The sequence below is a fragment of the Falco peregrinus genome, chromosome 1 (genome assembly GCF_023634155.1).
Source record: "Falco peregrinus isolate bFalPer1 chromosome 1, bFalPer1.pri, whole genome shotgun sequence".
NCBI lineage: Eukaryota > Metazoa > Chordata > Aves > Falconiformes > Falconidae > Falco > Falco peregrinus.
Genome location: NC_073721.1, coordinates 13,698,029 through 13,714,653, shown reverse-complemented (window position 1 = coordinate 13,714,653; position 16,625 = coordinate 13,698,029). Strand labels below are relative to the sequence as shown.

The 16,625-nt window shown below is 37.8% G+C and overlaps 1 protein-coding gene across 7 annotated transcripts in view; it reads right to left on the bottom strand.

The window, feature by feature from the left end:
* Positions 1-2,530: 2,530 nt before the first annotated feature.
* WAPL (WAPL cohesin release factor) overlaps positions 2,531-16,625 on the bottom strand; it is a 160,000-nt gene continuing 145,905 nt past the window's right edge. For all 7 annotated transcript variants that reach the window (XM_055819759.1, XM_055819703.1, XM_055820003.1 and 4 more), the window contains 10 exons: positions 14,792-14,903; positions 13,703-13,800; positions 12,045-12,121; positions 10,629-10,804; positions 10,197-10,312; positions 9,343-9,501; positions 7,845-8,052; positions 6,555-6,643; positions 5,376-5,471; positions 2,531-4,992 (listed from right to left, as the gene is read on the bottom strand). In XM_055819759.1, coding sequence (XP_055675734.1) covers positions 4,927-4,992; positions 5,376-5,471; positions 6,555-6,643; positions 7,845-8,052; positions 9,343-9,501; positions 10,197-10,312; positions 10,629-10,804; positions 12,045-12,121; positions 13,703-13,800; positions 14,792-14,903 — 1,197 coding nt within the window. In that variant the 3' untranslated portion in view covers positions 2,531-4,926. The remainder of the gene's footprint in view (positions 4,993-5,375; positions 5,472-6,554; positions 6,644-7,844; positions 8,053-9,342; positions 9,502-10,196; positions 10,313-10,628; positions 10,805-12,044; positions 12,122-13,702; positions 13,801-14,791; positions 14,904-16,625) is intronic.

Sequence of the window (16,625 nt, the reverse complement as noted above, 5' to 3'; positions counted from 1 at the left end):
ATCATCTAGTTTTACTCTGCCACAGTTTACTTTTTTTAAAAGTTAGTATTTATCCAATAATGAACCTTCCCCTAAATAACTTTGGGCCACCTAAGACAGACTAGAATTTTTGAGTCTATGCCATGGGCATAAGAGGAAATAGATATTACCGTCTGAACGACTCTTTTTATTTACTAATCTAGCTTTCCACACATCTCAAGAAATTCTTTGGGCTTTAGTCCTCTCAGCTGATGAAATAGGAGTTCAACATGTAGTAGCAATAGTTGGGGGTTAGGAGACTTACAGATGCAGTTTGAAAGACAAGAAGTGAAAGACATGAACATGTGTCTTCCAAATTTAAGGCAGTCTCCAGTGTAGCTCACTTTCCTCCCAACCAGGATGCCTTTTTCCAGGGCTCCTTACAACAGCCTGTGCATCCCCAAGGGAGTGCCTGTTATCACAGGCAGATACACATACCAAGCATGGCAACGCAAAGCTTAACCTATAGCTGCAAATTAAGTTCAGTTTTCACAGTTGGAATAAAGACCCTTGCGGCATTAATAAATCAATCTACTCTTGGATAAGGACTTCAAGCAGTTGCATTATTTATAATGGTTTCACTTTTACTTCCAGTAAGACTATCTGCACCTGCTGATGCTGCAAATGCCGTAACAGATTACAGTCCCTTAGACAGGGGACCTGTCGGGCAGTAAAAAACAACACGCATGAACGGTAGCTATAAGAATCCAGTAGTGCCCTTTAACCAAAGATGAATTAACACATTACACAGAGGAGGAGTAGCAGCAGCATCAAGAATTACATCGGCCTGGTTCTGAAAACACTTGGCTAGCGGAATTTGGGGCAAATTCCCATATAATTATCTTCAAAAACCCAATTAACAAGCCATCCTATAAGGCAAGGCTAGATGCAGAAGAATGGCAGCTGCTTAAGCCCTCTTTGTCTTTTGAGCTCAAATACACATGTTCATTTTCTTTGCCCTTTAAACAAGAACGGTACCATCTAAATGAAAAAAACTTTACTGAAAAACTGTGTGGCCTTGCCTGGTAATAGCCCCAGCTGAGTGTGTTTTGGCTTCTGCTGACTCAAAGGAGGAATTACTGATGTCCAGGAAGGAAAACTGAGGGAAGACAGGATACCCTCTAGTGCATCTGAGACCAAAAACATCTTTATCAATTCAGCGAGGTACCTGAGCCTGAAAACACGGTTAAAAGCAAGAACTCTTGTTAGTGTACCGGATTACAGAAAAAGCTAAAAAATGTAATGCCCTAAAATTGTTATGAGAATTCCCACTACCTTCTTGCGCAGCCAAAATGGCCATGCAGTGGTTGTTAAGCTCCCTAGCAGAACTGCACAGCTCCAGCTGCACGCTTGGCACAGATGCTTGGCTCAGGGGGAAGAACGAAGCTTTTATACCTTTGTATATCATCGTCCAACCTTCTGCTCAGAGAGACTCAATCTGCTGACAGCACAAACCCCATTCCATTAGGCTAGCTTGAGAAATCATCTCCAGCACTACCTGCTTCTACATTCAGCTTCTGGTAAATCAGTGCTGTACACATCATGCAAGATCATTTTCTTATTATGCAAATTACACATTTCAGAGCGCTCTGAGAGTGAAATGATTCATGTGAAAGGCGATGACTCCCAAATCTTCTACAGCAGCTCCACAATCGTCCCGTTAATCTCAAAATGCTGACGTCATCTCAAAGCCCCCGCACATAATGCTTCCTGTACTTATCTACCAACAACATAACCAAGAGGAAATACTTTTACAGAACTGTTGGGGGTTTTGTGGAACACATTTGCTTACATAAAGCTGTATTTGCCTCCTACAGTGGCACATACTAGTAACATACTGCTCCATATTTCAAGCTTCAGTAACATCCCTTTAGAGCACAGAAATAAAGCTACATTACACTGATGCTTGTTGAAGTGGCACCGAGATGACACATCACATTTAACTCGCTTTACAGCTTATGAATTATTGCGTATTGTACCTGCATCTAGTTGTATCACTTAAGAAAAAAAAATCCATTGGGGAAAAAAAAAATCCACCCTGCAATTAAAGCATCATTTGTATTAACAAACAGTGCAACGCTCACAGTAATTTTCTCAGTTTTTGCTGAAGAAAGAAGCCAGTAACATCCCCCAAGACATGAAAAGTATCACCATAAGGAAGCATGTTTTTGTTAATCTAACTACAGCTCTTTAGAGTGGTTACATGCCCCTTCAGCTGAAAGATCAACAGCAACTTGTGTGGAGTACTCCAAAATGCATCAAGAGATTGAGCACATCATCTCCAGAAACTCCAAGGCTTTGTTGGTTTGACTGACCACACAACCTCAGGTCCAGGCACTGAATTTTGTGGAACGCTACCATCAAGATGCTCCTCTATTGCTTTTTTTTTTTTTATTCTCCCCCCCCCCCCCCCCCCCCTTTTTTTTCCTCCTTCCCCTTTAACAATTTACCTGACACTGCCTTTCTGCAATCACTCAGAGGAGTGTTCTATTGCATGTTAAAAGACAAGATATGTATTGAAAGTAGCAATTTTATTTGAGTTAAAATTATTTACAAAAACCCAAAGACATACTTCATGAAACTGGTACAAACTATTTTTCCTGCCGTTGGCTTTTGCTCCAAAGATCACAGCTGAGAAATACTGTATAAAATAAAAATAGGATTGGATTCAGAAAAGTACTCTACTGTTCTAATTTCCAATTGAGAGTATTTACACAAATATTTACAATGGAAAAAAGTTACTTTAAAACTTTAATTTGCAAGTTGGCCTCAAGTACCCTTTAACGCAGAGTTATTTGAGGGTCTAACACACAAAAATGCACTGCAGTTCACAGGGTGATTTCTCCCCCCACCCTCAAAAAAAAAAAAAATATCTGCATTTGTCAGTGCTTGACAATTAGTTACATTTAAAAAAAACTGTTAAACACTGAGGTAAAGCAATTCCCAAACAATTACCAGTGTAACAAAGAAAGGTAGTTGTCCCTGCTTTCCCCCATCATCACATCTGTATTTTATTTTTTCTTGCCATCTCTCCACAGAAAACTACATAATCAAATCAAAATTTTATAGTAAGTGAAAATCTCTAAAAATCAGAAAACTAGAAGGGCAAAATATTCAGTGATTTCCTCCTATCATTTACATACAGCTTCTCTCTCTCTCAATAATGATTTTTTTTTTAAACAAAGGGGAATACAACCTCAAAAACTTTTCTGAGTTACACTGATACACTAAGTTTTAGAAGGTGATGAGAGAAAACGCAAAAACGTATGACCAACATAGGATTTTTGCCGCTAATCAGTTACTTCCTTACAGAATTCCCAACAATCTGCATTATCAAAAATAGGAAGACATAGAAGGCAGCCACTGTATGTAAAAAATTTACAGCTGGCACTGATACAAAAGCACGAGTTCTTAACTTTATACATGGAGATAACACAAGATCTAAAAGCAGGTTAGATTTCCTGTTATTTCCCCCTCATTATACATAGAACTAATATTTTTATGGCTTCAAGTTTTACAAATTCAATGGAATAACATGATGCAACTACCTATACAGGTATTTAAAAATGTCAATGAAGCAGATCTCAGAACAGTCTGCAAATATTCAAGACCACCTTAATAAAAATAATTACCAATTCTGTTGGTCTGAATAATGAGTGCAAGAAAAAAACTGTTTAAAAAGTCATGTATTTTCTGGGATTCTTTGTTCCACTTAAGTCTTCAAACACAATGCTTTGCTGTGAACTAGACCTCAGACTGAACAAAATCTTAGCTATATCAGCAATTTAAGGCTTTGTGTTGTATGCATTTAAACTTTGTCATACTACAGAAGAATGAAATAGAAAGATTATGTCAGCTGGAAACATTAATCCCCATTGGTGTTTTAGCTTCTTTAAAATTCTTCCCCCTAAAACATCCAAATTCTTTGTATTGAGTATTATAAAATACATCTTGAGTGCTTCCTTGAAACAAATCAAAACAGCATTTCAAAGTTTTTGCTTATTAGAAGTGTAAACTACCCTGGGATTGAATATTTTTTTTTTAAATATTTTTTTCTTTCTTTCTTTAAACAGGGCACACCTTTTTACAGTTACTATTTTTTTTTTTTTAATGGATAACATACCCTCAAATGGCTTTGTGTGTTTATGGGTTTGCATGCTTCTTGGAACTACCAAGTGTTATGGTCTATCAGTTTACAGTACATGGGCCATGATAGTTTTAGAACTGAGAAATAGTTCAGCAACCTAATTTCAATCAAAACAGTATAAAAAATAAACTATCCAATCCTCGCCTCTTTGGATTCCAACAGATTTTAAATATAGACAGTAGTTAAAATCACAAAAGTATTTAAAAATTTATATTTTATGATTTTGGAATAATCTAGTAATAAAAAAGCAAGAGCAAATTAAACTCAAATAGGAGCGGTGCTGCTGTCCAGAACTTCTTTATTAGAACATTTGTTTGATACCTCAGTAGCTAAGCTGCCTTTGCACCTGGCTGGCATGAAACAGTGGCTCAACAGTAAACAGCAGTTGCACTATCAGCAGCAAGTTTTTCCCCTTGAAACTTGTCACGAACAAAGCAAGAAAAAAAAAAAAAAAAAGATAGGGAGGGTAAACCCTGCCAAAAAATATTTAAATACTGCACTGCATCATAAACAGCATGGTTTCTTTATTTACTTTCCTCAGAACCTTTTTCCCCTCATTTTTGATAGTTGCAGATTGATGTAGTAACTGTCTTTTAGAAAATGCTGAACGCATGGTTAAGAGACCAGGTAGCCTTAAAAATCCGAACACGAATGACACAGATGAATGCTCTTGGTATATCCTTCAAGGACTTCTTTCATGACTTCTTCTTTTGTCTAAGGGTAGCTCCAGCATTAGAGTGCCTGCAGCGGAAGTTAAGTATCTAGCAGTGTTCCAAGTATTCAATCACCCTAGAGATAGATTTCTGGCCTGTTGTTCCAACAGCACACTGGAAAATGTAACAGAAAACAGAAGTAACAAACAAGCATTTGTAATACCTCTTTAAAGTACTCGAGAACTATGCTCATTTCCAAATTTTAGTATTTAGAATTATGTGTCAGTAAAAGCAATTAGGTTCAGGCAGAGGATTCAAAAGTATTTTCCTGACCAGTCAGAACCAAATGAAATGAAAGTAGTTTCATTCCCCATTTACTACCAAAGCAATGACAGACAAATCGGTTTTCAGTATTTAAAAAACAGAAAACCATCCTGTGCTCTTCTAAAGACACAAACTGAAAAATATTAAGTGCTTCTAAAGATGTATGGACTATTAACAGAAAACACAATTACAAAAATATTGACATACATCAATTTAAAACATGTATTACTTACAGTAAGATTCATAAAACTGAGAAATTTTTTGAGCATTTCAGTCATTATCGAGAAGTCCCCTTCAGGTAAGTACTCCCTCACAGTAGTCACGTTGATCTAAGAAATAAAACAATCCATTTTAATTTGGGAAATATTTTTCCAATACAGAACTGTATTACTCTGCATGTGAAATGCAATAAGACAAGTATATTCACATCATTATTAAGATGGCTTTCGCTGTCATCTCTATGATTTAAGTCTCTCAAACAACACTCATATGTTTACGGTGTTTCTAGGAAACAACAATTGCTAAACTCTTTTTTTGGGGTTGGTTTTGGTTTGGGGTTTTTTGGGTTGGGGATTCCCATTAAAGGTGATCACAGCCATCAAACCTCTCCGGAACCTAGAGGATTATCAAGAACAAAAACCACCACCAGATCACTCTCCTGACACGTAGAGAATCTCCCTTTACAATTGTTAAGGGTTGAGAATTATTGAACTTATTGTCAGTATCACTCCAAGCACTGAAATTGTATGGAAGCTAATCAGTCAAAAGGTACAGAACAGCACGTGAAAGACCATTCCTGCCATCATGATGAATTTAGACAAGCATGAAGGCAGGTCTGAACCTCATTTTCATTCGAGTATATATTTGACCGAAAAGTTTATGAAGTTCTCGGCCATTAGAGTTCCACATTTTTAGTTCTATTATGTATTTCCAACCTGAGGCAATCATCTTCAACTCACATGGACATACGCGACTTCATGTAATTTCAATGGAGGTAAAAATAAAGCAGACTGATAAAAATGAATGAACAAGTCTGATGTTAACTTGCTTGTTGAAACTACCGAAAAAGAAAGCAAGTTTTAATTATAGAATAGGTGAGCCATTTTTTTTCCTTTGCCTTTCCAAAGCAAGTTCATTTGTTGGCTAAGACTAAGAGTGGAAGGGAGAGAGAGGCAGAAGAGGTTAAATATTCAATTCCAACTGGTTTCGATAAACATACCGATGTTCAGAAAATTTGTTTCAGACTGAATGCCTCTGGCAACTTTTCACAAAACTATATACATCAGTGTAGCTTCATCAACGTACCAGCTCACACTGAACCCTAATTCAGTAAACCTATTCAATACCGCAAATTATTACTTCACCAAAACTCATACTGGACTTCAGAGCAAGTTATTGACTTATTCCCTTACTGGACTCTCTTGGCAGAGACAGCCTAGAAGCAATGCTGTGTACGAGGCCACAATGCAGTCTTCCATGTGCTTCCCAGCATGCTGAAGAGCTGTAAAGAGAGACAACAGAGTGTATTGTATTCTCCAAGCAGCTGGTATCTTTTACTGCTTCAAATACAATCCTTCATTATCACTTCTCAGAATTCTTTCCTCTGAAACAAAATGAGCTTTTGGGCTGAGACCTCAGAGGCAAGAATCAGACAAACTCTGTCTACCTCAGCAGTACATTCTTGAACAGAAACATGGTGTTCACTCACCGTCAACCCGTTATGTTACACAGTATTTTATTAATAACCATTATAGTGTGCAAACTCTATGCTTAACACTCCAAAATACAAACACAAATGTTTCATGTGATGCCACAAGCCAGTAAGACTTCCACCCAAAGTTATATCGAGGATAACATATACAGTCCCATTTGCTAAAGACTCAGCATTTTTGGGCAAACCACAAACAGCTGCAGCCACCACGACGGAGCTACAAAAAGGACAAAGGATATAAAGCAAGGTTGGAGAAAATCATATACCGCACCTACTATTAGAAGACCATAACGCTATTAGAAGTAATACACTGCACCTACTATTAGGAGATTAAACCAAGAAGGACTGATGTTTCAGACATGATACATTTTCCAGAGACAAACTACGGTAACTCAGCTTACAGGTACTTAAATTCCTGGAACAAGCTACTGAAGATGCAGCACATAAAGGCTTTACATAGGTACCTGAGATACCACCAAATGGAGGGAGAAGAACTCAGACAGAAAGAAGACGGGGACAGGAGAAGCGTACATGAAAATAAGGAGCGGAGGAAAAAAACAAATCCCTAAAAGCAGCATGAAACAAGAACAGGTCATGATACCCTGGGGAAAAAAAACCCCACTAAATTAAGCCAGGTAACTTTCAAGGACTGTTTCAGAAGAATAAGGTAAAGCCCTAAAAGCCATCGCTCCAGAATATTTCTTACACAGAACCTCTAAAAAGGTGTGGGGTTTTTTGTTTGTTTGTTTTTTAAGAAGGAACTGATCGAAGGTACATAAAGAAAATAAAAAGTAGCATAACTCTTCTTCCACTTCTCATGCTTCAGCTCTGAACTGCTCCTACTTACGATCTGTAACTGTTTCACCTGGGGAACACACTGAGGAAATCTCAGCCCAAGAGACTGCACGTCGGTAGGAAGCAGAAGGTGGGAATTTATGCAGTCACAAGAGTTCTTTGCTTTTTCTGAGCTCGTCACAACCAGACAACATACCTTTATTAAGATCAAGTTCTTCATCATCTTCTTCTTTCTTATCTTTCTCTTCAGTACTATCTGGCTTTTCTGTGGAGACCCACTGTATCTCCCCACTTGTCTCTTGCCATTCCCCACTCTTATCGTGCTGAGCAGTAGGAGCTTCTTTAATCAATTCGTCTGTCTGGCTCTCCGCCAGCTGTGCCGCTCGCTCACACTCAAGAAATAGCTAATGGGGAAAATTTCAGGGGAATTTCTATTAGAAATTAAATCCTAAACACATTGAATTACTACTTGCAAGTTTATTTTCTCTTCACAATTCACCGCTTAAGACAGTTAGTCGTCAATACTTTTCTTAATAGCCTTTTTTTTTTCTTTTTCCAAGGAAAATATAATTTATCCCGACACTAACGCTGTGCTCTACAGAAGAGCCTCCCTCCCTCCCTCCCGCCCTTGCTGGCACCGAACTAGCAGGCTCCTCGTGGGCATCGTAGATGTTTCATCGTTTTCTTTGAGACGCAGTTGGAAGACTAAAAGTTGCCATATTTCCCTGCCCACTTTTGTTCTCTACTAATCCTTATTTTCTTTTCCTACTAGCTATCCTCTTTGCTCCCTTAGCTTTTCCCTTAGTATGTAAAAAGCAGAAAAGTAAGAGTAATTTAAAATTACTTATCAAGATGCTGCTTCAGTCACAATCTCATACTGTACACTTACATCTTCTGAATTATTTCCCAAACCATACAACCACCACTTTTAAATATTGCTTCAGAGCTGAACGCATTACTTATTTTTATTGTTGATTTTTTTTTTGTCCACTGCTGCACAGTTGTTTCACATAGTTAAATACAAGAACTGCTAAAAGTGTCCATAAAATTATCTCAATTGTAATAAAAAAGACTGTATTTCCTTTAAATTCTTTTATTTTAGTTTGCTGGTAGAACACATTCACCAGAATTATTGGTGAATTTCTTTTTTTATTTTTTAAGTTGGTCAATACAACATTTAATAGTGCTGTTTCACAACCATAATCATTACATCCATGTTTTATTGCTCTTATAAAGCATGATACTTTTTTTTTTTTCTCTAATTTAATGTTACAAACTCCCAAAAATATAGTACTTAGAAAAAAAAAAACTATGGAAGCAAAGTATTTAAGACAGGAGCAGCTCACAGTTTTTACAGCTGGTTTAAAACAAAACTAGAAGTAAACCATTTAGGAACGAGAAAACTAGAAGTAAACTCTATAGGAACAAGAAAGCTTTATGGAGCATGAGAGCAGCCTTTGGGTGCCTGTAATAATGATGCCACTGTTTTTTACCAGGAAAGCTGTTTCTGTAATGGGCAGTACTGAACAAGTCAAAATTGTGAGCAGCACCACTCTTCTCCCGCTATGCTGAATTATTCAAAATACTAAACAGAAAAAAATTACGTCAAATCTTCATTGCAGAGTTCTGCCTTTCCCCCTTGACAGCCCGATAATGAGAAATGGTAACTGTTACAGGAAAAACACATTTCTTACCTGCACTAAAGCCTGAACAGCATCAATCTGTCCAGTTATCTTTAGGCTATCATCTTCTCCCGTACAGAATGAGTCAAAAGAACATGATGTTTCCATATTGACAAGACAGTGCCTATTCCGAGCACTGTATTCTACTAGATTGATCAACAGACCCAATCCCTGCAAGAATTGGAGAGTCCGACAGGATTACACATATTGAAAAAGGATAATTTTGCAAAAACCAGCTATCCAGATAAATGTCGCCTTTAAGCCTTATCTTTCTGAGGACACATAACTAGCAGCACACCTTTATGAAACAGTTTGATAGAAGGATCAGGATTTAAAGGAATAGGAGGCAAAACTGAGATCCCTCTATAATAGAACTTGTATGCAGGAATCCTGTTTTTACAAGTCTTAACATGAAAACATTTTAAAACATGTGATTTCAGTCATAGATTAGGGAGTCAGGTGTCCAACCTTCAGCTTATCATCTTAAAAGACCCGTCACGTGCACAATTTCAGTGTTGCTATTTAGGCCACACAGACCCTTTTTACATAAGCTGAGGTAAATTTGACAAAGCCCTTATCTCAAACAGTAACACCCAGTGTATTTCTACATTGAAAAGACATTTGAAAATTAGGTAATTCACAGACTTATTTAGCTAAATCTCTTTGTTCATCTAGCAGTGCACTTTTTCGCACCAAACAGGGAAAACGGAGCTCAAAGCCACCAAATCCTTACAGAAACTTTCTTTAAGCACCTCACCAAGTATATATAAGGTCAAGGAAAACTGTAGCGGCTGCTCCTTAATTTGGAACCAGAGTAGTTAAATGCACCAGGGGGTGAAACTGATGTAAAAGATACAAGAGCTTACCAGCACCCGAATATCAAATCTCTGTTCTTGAGGTAGGAACTTTGGAACCTGAAGCACACAATTCATAGCTGTGCCTATCAGACCATCTTGTTCACCTGTTTTTGTACTACCCCATTCTGCAAACAAAAAGAGTTTAGAGGCTTACTTTTGAAAATACTCATTTTCATAATCATTAGCCGATTGATAAAAACCTTTTCGCCCTAAAGACAGACAGGGGTCGTTTCGCAAAAGCTTGCATCTTGGCACGTAATGCTTGCAAACACTCATCCAATTTGCGAAGACAAATTACCCGTTACTGTAAAGCAAGCGTCTACCGTACTTAACTACTTTATTACACTGTAGATAGAAAAATGATAATCAGCGTAAGGAAAGGGCGCACATAAATGTTTTACTTGATGCTGTAACACCGAACATGCAAATTTTTTGTTTTACCATTATCATTTGTCAGGTTGAGCAAGACACCGATGATGGCCCTCATACAGTCTTCCACGGCTTTACCCACATGGTTAGCTACATTCTGGTGAGGCAGAGGCTTATTGTCTGGTAAACAGATACTGTCTTCAGCACGGTTATATCTCTGAATTAACTCCTCGCAATGCTGCAGTGCTCTGCAGGGAGAAGATGCAGAACAAAATTACCTCCACAAAATACAGGACATTCCACCTTTATACTTGTTTCACCAGGAAAAAACCTCAAATACAGAGCTCATGCAGAATTTTTCTGACACTTAGATGCCTAGTCAGTAGGGAGACATAATGAACTTATCAGCTATAGAATCTGTTATGAGCTCAACTGAAATTGTGAAAACAAAGGCCAGGAAAGCTTTGTGGCTTAGAGCTTTATCAGCTTGAGATTTCAAGAGCAAAAGTTCATTTTTCTTTCCACAGTCTTACAGAAGATATCGCCTCACCATACAAGCCCAGCCTCTCATATCCTCTGACCATCAAGGCACAACATTATCCCGACAGTGTTACCTAAACATTCTCTTGTTCTGTCCTCGGACCTACTTCCATCCGTCCTCAGAGCTACTTCCACTCGGTAAGAAATAAACAAATGACACGTGACTTCCTAGCAGTAAAGTCTTAATCTTCTAACACTGCTGGACCACTGGCATGATTCTACCGCATGTCATTAGTCTGATGTTAAACTGACAACACTTGTTTCAACTACCAACAACACAAAAAATGACAAAAATATATACTGGCCTAAATAGCATATGAACTGTGCTGCTTTTTGTCTGCTTGATTTGTTGTTTGTTTGGCTTTTTTATTTAAAGAAGTACCCAAAATATCTAACCTACAACCATGAAATTATGTTTCCAATGAGGCCCACAGAGCCAAATTTTCAGCTCCATTTGCTCTCTTATGAAGAGCAGTACAAGAGGGATACAATCTCTGCCAGTCAACTGAGACCTCACCCAGATTGATAAATGGGTTAGAGGTGTTTGTACACGCATCTTTGCCAGGGAGAACAGCTAAGAACAGAATTTCACTATTTCAATTCTGTTACGCTCCATTTCAGTAAACACTTAAGCATAATGAAAAAACAATAAATAAACGTGGCTTCCCAACTGCCCTCTTCCGTGTTCATATTAACCAGGTACAGAAGGAGCTGAATCCACAGTTTGCAGCTTCTACAGAGCCAACAATAGCAGCGCTACGTATTGGTAGTACTCAGGCAGTTACACATACCCTCATGTAAATTAACTTCAGCATTACTTGATGCAAATTAACAGTGGAAACTGTGGGGGTTTTTCCCCCCTAGACTCTTCTAGTATAACAATTTATCTATTTTTTTTGCCCTATCATGTGCAGCACTCTGCAAAATTGTCTTTTTGTTATAACTTACTTAGCTGAGGAGACTATGAGTTGTGAGTCTTTGTACGCTATCAGATAGCTCTGATTTTCTGGATTATGCACAGTTACCTGAAAAGAGGAGGAGAAAGTAATATTAAATATGGGATTTCTTTTTCCTTGAAAGAGAAACATTCCCTCCTCCTACCACCCCGCTTCATTCAGTTGCACATTTCTTAGTTATTATCCAGTGTAAACATTCACTTGTCATTGTCCAGTATTTCCTTGGAGTTTTCACTTTGTAATTATTCACACAAAATCGTTGTACTGAAGATAAAACCATCTTCCATGATATAGTGAGTACAGAAACCACGTGGCAGAATGTTCTGCCACAGCAGAACCCTGACTCTATATCCTGGGACTATAGTGTCCCAGGTGTGTGTATGAGTGTATGTAAATACACACAAAAATATAACAGAACAAAATTTTAGGTGTTATTTTTAGAACTTGTTCTGAGAGCTTATTATGCATCCAACCATAAAAATCACATTTTTTCTTGATTCCCTTGACTGAAATTCAGAGTAAGTTTCCAGAAACAGCAGAAGTTCTTTTAAATTTTTGTGACTTGGTGTGTTGATTTTTGTCATCTCTACCAAGTTCCTTAAGGACCTCACTAAATCACAAACCACCCTTAGGCTCAGATTTGAATATTCTACCACTAAACAAGGCTCTTCTTCTGCTGCTTGGCAAACATATCTATCAAATATAAATGCAGAAACTGGATCTGAACATTTTTCTCTCACTGTTCAGAAGGCAGGTGCCATTAAAGTAGGCACCCTTGGATTAGTACTTCAGCAATTGTTCGTCTTTCTCAGGTTTTAGCTTACTTTACGCTATCTTTGAGTCTGTCTTTCTATTTTAGCAAAGAAACAAGTTAGCGCTGGAACTATTTGTCCTCTAACTTGGGTTTACGGTGTTCGCTGAGATTCATTGACCTGCACACTGAACCCCACCGCTGCTTCCTCAGGTGTGGAGATGTACTGCTGAAACATCACAACACTCTTCTGCTTGCCTACCGTATCACAACACAAAAAGAGTAACACTAGTAGCAAACACGAAACTTGGCAAAACAAGGCACTGTAGAGAAGCATATGCTCACAATTCCTGTCAATTTAGCTCTACACAAAACCACCATGTAATTCTGTTCAAATTTCTCATTTAAAAAAAAAGTATCATCTCGCACCTCATTATACGTGCTCAACTGATTACAGGACTAGTTTGACTTTCAGGGCAGTTTCCCCATTCAGCACTTAGATGATACTTGAAAGCAGCAATCCTTAAAATACACATCGAATTATTGCTTTTAAGAAAACAGTGCTTCTATAATGATTCGTTATTATTAGACACACACTGGAGAGTCAAACCCATGTCTTGAAAACAACATTCATAAACAGCAGGTTTTTGTAAGAACATGAGAAAAAGCATCACTTTGCATTTAGTTTTCTTACCAAAAAGAAACAGAATGGTAAAATAAAATTTCAAACTAACATTCCAGGACCAGTGATAAACATCAGAAAATCAGTATCCTCTATAAAGAAAATAATCAACATTACAGTGTAATTATGTAACAATACATTGAAAGAATGTAACATCGAAAAGGTCCACTTGAGAAAAAGCGGTTTTCAGAAATATGATGCATCTGCTTATACTCACACTTTCCAAGACCCGTAAACATCTTTCTGCACCCCATAGCGAAGCAACCAATTTCTCTTCATTTTCATCACTGCTTAGGTGATCCACACATTCTTTAACTAAACAGCAAAAAGAAGTTGTTTTCCACTATCAGTAAGAGATCTTCAAAAGCCAAGTGTATAAACTAGCTACTCAGACTTGCTGTCAACCTTGTTTTACACTATACAAAACTAATACTAGGAAACAATTGTGAAGGACATGATCAGCATTCCCAAGTTTTTCATTTCTCCAAGTAAATTAAAAAAACCAAAACAAAACAACTGACCACAAACTTTCAATCTTGGCTTTACAAGTTTGCAATTGTCACCACAAATTACCTGTGTATTTTATTTTCTACTGACAATGAAGAGATTGTACAGCACACGACTGTTTAACTGTAATGCACTGCTTTGTACAAGAGAAAAAAGATACAGCAAGTGCACTCTCCCCATACTTTACAAGTCTGAAACTGTACAATGCTTTCATCTCTTCAATCCTTCCTCTGTTCACCCCTTTGCTTACTTTAGACCAAGCTTTGTTCAGCTCAAGAACTCATTTTAGAAATATCCCTTCTGCTATCTGTGAGATGTCTTGGGTTTTTTTGGATGAACAAGTCTTTAAAAAATAAGGAAACAAAAAATCCTTTCTTGCTGAAGGGCTGACTTCCTCCAGGACATTTAGTTGAAAAAATCAGGCCTGAAAACAATTCTAGAAGACTGGAAAGGAGATTTTACTCCAGAATAAGCGTGCTATATTTGTGTGATGTACAGAGCTATGTAACACAGTAATCTGTATTCTGTCTAAGATTAAGCCATTTTTAATCTCACGTATTATATGCATCATTATACACATTCCGTTGAACCTTAAAACTACTTTCAATCCCACATGCAACAGATTACAGTCACTAATGTTTCTCAGTGACTCAATATCGAATTGCACTCTTTGTTTTTAATACTACTGAGAAAAAACGCGTATGTTTCCATTTTTAACCACAGAAAACATATAAGCAAAGCAAACATCTTGGGAAGATTACGGATTTTTCACATTGTTAAAGCAGCATCTCCAATATACCTTTATCTACAATATGATCGAGACCACCTAGAAGTCGCAGTTCTTCTTTAAACCAGTCCCCAGCTCGTTTTGAGGTGAGAGACAGTAATGTCTCCATTGCCAAATGCCCGGTCTGAAAGAGTTATGTTCCAGAATTAGTGATATCATCATAGGCAGCTGTAGCAAATCTACCAAATCATATAAATACATGTCATATAAAACCCATAAAAAGCAAAGTTGTAGGTTCTGAGTAGAAGAACCACCAGAGGGAGCACAGATTGAAAAATATGTGTTACAACAATATACTTTGTAATGATAAAAAGATACTCTGCATTTTCAACATTTCTTGATTTTATTAATAGCTTAGAAAACCTAAGCAGACTCCTTTCATCTGTTTCTCTTATTATCAAAAGAAACAATAAAGGAAGGAAACTGTCAAATAAGCCGGGCAGGAAAAACCACAAGCAAAGCCACAGTGAACACTGCTTCTCTGTCTCCTGGACACACTGGCTCTGCTGCTTGTAGAATACATTTAATTCTAACATAGGTATTTCGTGTTTCTAAATGTCAAACCCATAGAAGACAGCAATTAAACTATAACAATGTAGAAAATCTTACTACATTTACAGATATATTAAAAAAAAAAAAAAAAGAGGAATGTATATCAAAACTCAACAACAGCCAAGTTAAGTTTACCCCCTGCAAATGGAAGCTGAAGGGATTTTAGGTGATTATCTTTGTTAATACCCTGCAATGTTTTTAACCAAAACTAACACCATTTATAAAGTCAAGACTGTAACTTGTTTTTCCAAAGGCCTCTAATAAGAGGCAAATCTTAATAATAAAACATATACTTACACATAAATTTACACCTACACAAAAGTGACCAGTATAGACCTCTGTAACACCTGGAAAATGCACAGGTAAATCTGAACTACTGTAAGCTTAATAATCTCATATATGGTGCATAGGTGCAACAACGAAAGCTCAGAGAAAAAGGCCTGAGATCTGATGAAAGCCAAGTGAATTTAACCACTTTCAAGTTATCTTCCTTCCCTGACAGGCTCGATGTGTAATGCTTCAGGGAGGTCTGTGCTTATTCTCAGCTGTGCAGCACGTTCCAGGATACCAGTTCAAACCTGAGCACCTCCTGGGATTAACAGTACTCACCAGGCTTCAGTAAACATCCCATTGTCTCGGAAAACCATGTTATAAATTGTATCACACACACACACACACACACACACCCCCCAATATCTTCAGCTGTTTTCCTGGTTTTCAAAATACTGACTTCCAAGGAGAAAAAGAAAGTTAGAAAAATAAACTTCTGGATGAAAAGTTACCACCCAAAGTCAGTCAGTTCTGTTTTTTAGGAGCAAGCTCTGTAGCAGGCTGTCACTGATGAGCATACAGTGAGTAACGGCATTTCTCCAACATAAATGAAAATGTCCTTGGGTCATGAAAGTGTTGTGGGGGACAAGGGAACACAAGCAGCAGCAGCAAACCTACAACAGGTTGGTCATCCCTCCCTGACTCAGCATCATCTCAACTCCCCATCACTGAGGAAACAAAGACAAAGCTGCAATTACTCCTGCAACTGTTCCACCACCCGGGAAACTGCTAGCTGCCTTTAATTGCCAACAGACACTCATCGAGTCTGCCCACAGGGGGGAAACTAAACACACTTGGTTACAGAGCGTTCTCTTCTCATCACTGGGAGGTACAAGATCCAAAACCTCACAATTTCAAAAACTGTAAGCTAAAAACATAATGCTAAAGGAGATGAGCATATTTTAAGCAATGGATGGAGAACTCCCTTTCCGAAGCCAGCCAAATGAGAAAGTGTTTTGAGGGA